This window comes from Trichechus manatus, unplaced genomic scaffold, assembly GCF_000243295.1.
Source record: "Trichechus manatus latirostris isolate Lorelei unplaced genomic scaffold, TriManLat1.0 scaffold00038, whole genome shotgun sequence".
Taxonomy (NCBI): Eukaryota; Metazoa; Chordata; class Mammalia; order Sirenia; family Trichechidae; genus Trichechus; species Trichechus manatus.
The window spans coordinates 15,023,835-15,024,967 of NW_004443974.1; the positions used below are offsets into that span (position 1 = coordinate 15,023,835).

At 61.8% G+C, this 1,133-nt stretch overlaps 1 protein-coding gene across 1 annotated transcript in view; it reads left to right on the forward strand.

Annotated features, from left to right (window-relative positions):
• Positions 1-681, forward strand: part of PRDM12 (PR/SET domain 12) — a 14,240-nt gene extending 13,559 nt beyond the window's left edge. Inside the window, exon 6 of the mRNA XM_004375840.1 lies at positions 246-681. Within this exon, the coding sequence (XP_004375897.1) occupies positions 246-681 (436 nt within the window). The remainder of the gene's footprint in view (positions 1-245) is intronic.
• Positions 682-1,133: the final 452 nt, after the last annotated feature.

The following is a 1,133-nucleotide window of genomic DNA, read 5'->3' on the forward strand; positions in this document are numbered from 1 at the left end:
GCTGTGAGCGCCGCTCCCGCGTGCCTGCCCGGAAGGGCCCCCGCCTCTCCGCCTGGAGGGGCGCGGCAGGGGAGCCAGGGAGCGTGGCTGCTTTCCTTCCGCGCGGCCGTGGGGGCCTCACGCTGCAGATGCGCTGCGGAAATGATTCCCCGGCATACTCTTCGCCCATTTTGCAGATGAGGACACTGAGGGGTGACGTCTCTTTCCCAGGCCACCCAGCTGGTGCAGCTTCTCACCCCTTCCAGAGGCCTCCTCCTCTTCGGGGAGTATACCTGCCCGGCCCTGCCCGGAGACTCCCTTCTGTCCAGCCGGCCGCCCAGGTTGGCATTCCTCTCGTGGGTGTCAGGAGAAGGGCTAGAGTCTTCGAGGGGCCTCAGCGTAGGGAAGGGGGAGCCCCCACCGCCCCCACAGATAGCTCCCTGCTTCGTAATGGAGCGCGACCTCCCTGCCCCTGTGAGGCCTGGGGGCGTGGTGGTGGCGGGAAGAGAGGAAGCCGCTCACCTCTGTTGCCTCCTGGCACTGGTGTCCTGCAACATTGGGAGTCATGGACACGACCTTGAGAATTGGGGGGCTAATGGGGCCCAGGAGCAGCCAGGGAGAAGAATCCGGGCCAGAAGAGCCCGGCGAGACCTTGTTGGGGCGCCTGGTCTGGCTACCTTCCCCTCAAACCTGGCTCCCTGAGGATGAAGGAGGCACAAATACTTTGCAGTGAGCCAGGCCGGTTAAGGGTGTAGGCAACACATAAATCCACTTGTGAGACTCTGGGCAAGTCCGTGCCCCTCTCTGGGCCTCAGTTTCCCCATCTGTAAAATGAGGGAGTTGGACCAATGCCTCCCCTCTTCAGCTCTGACTTTATTCTTAGGAAGGGGAAGGTTTCCCCTCCTCCTCCTCAAGGCTCATTTAAACCACAGTCCAACAAGAGGAAGGCAAGACTGGCCCCGCTGCCTTCGAGGCTAGCTGGCTTCTCTGCCCGCCAAAGCACTTCCAAGCATCCCCTATTCCACGGGGTTCCGCTGCGCCTGCCCACACTGCCTTTCCCCAGACTCTGGCCGGTCGCGCCCTCTGGTGTCGCCTCTCCTACTTTGCAGTCGTTTACCGGAATTCTCGTAGGGCGTTTTGTAAAATAAAGATAC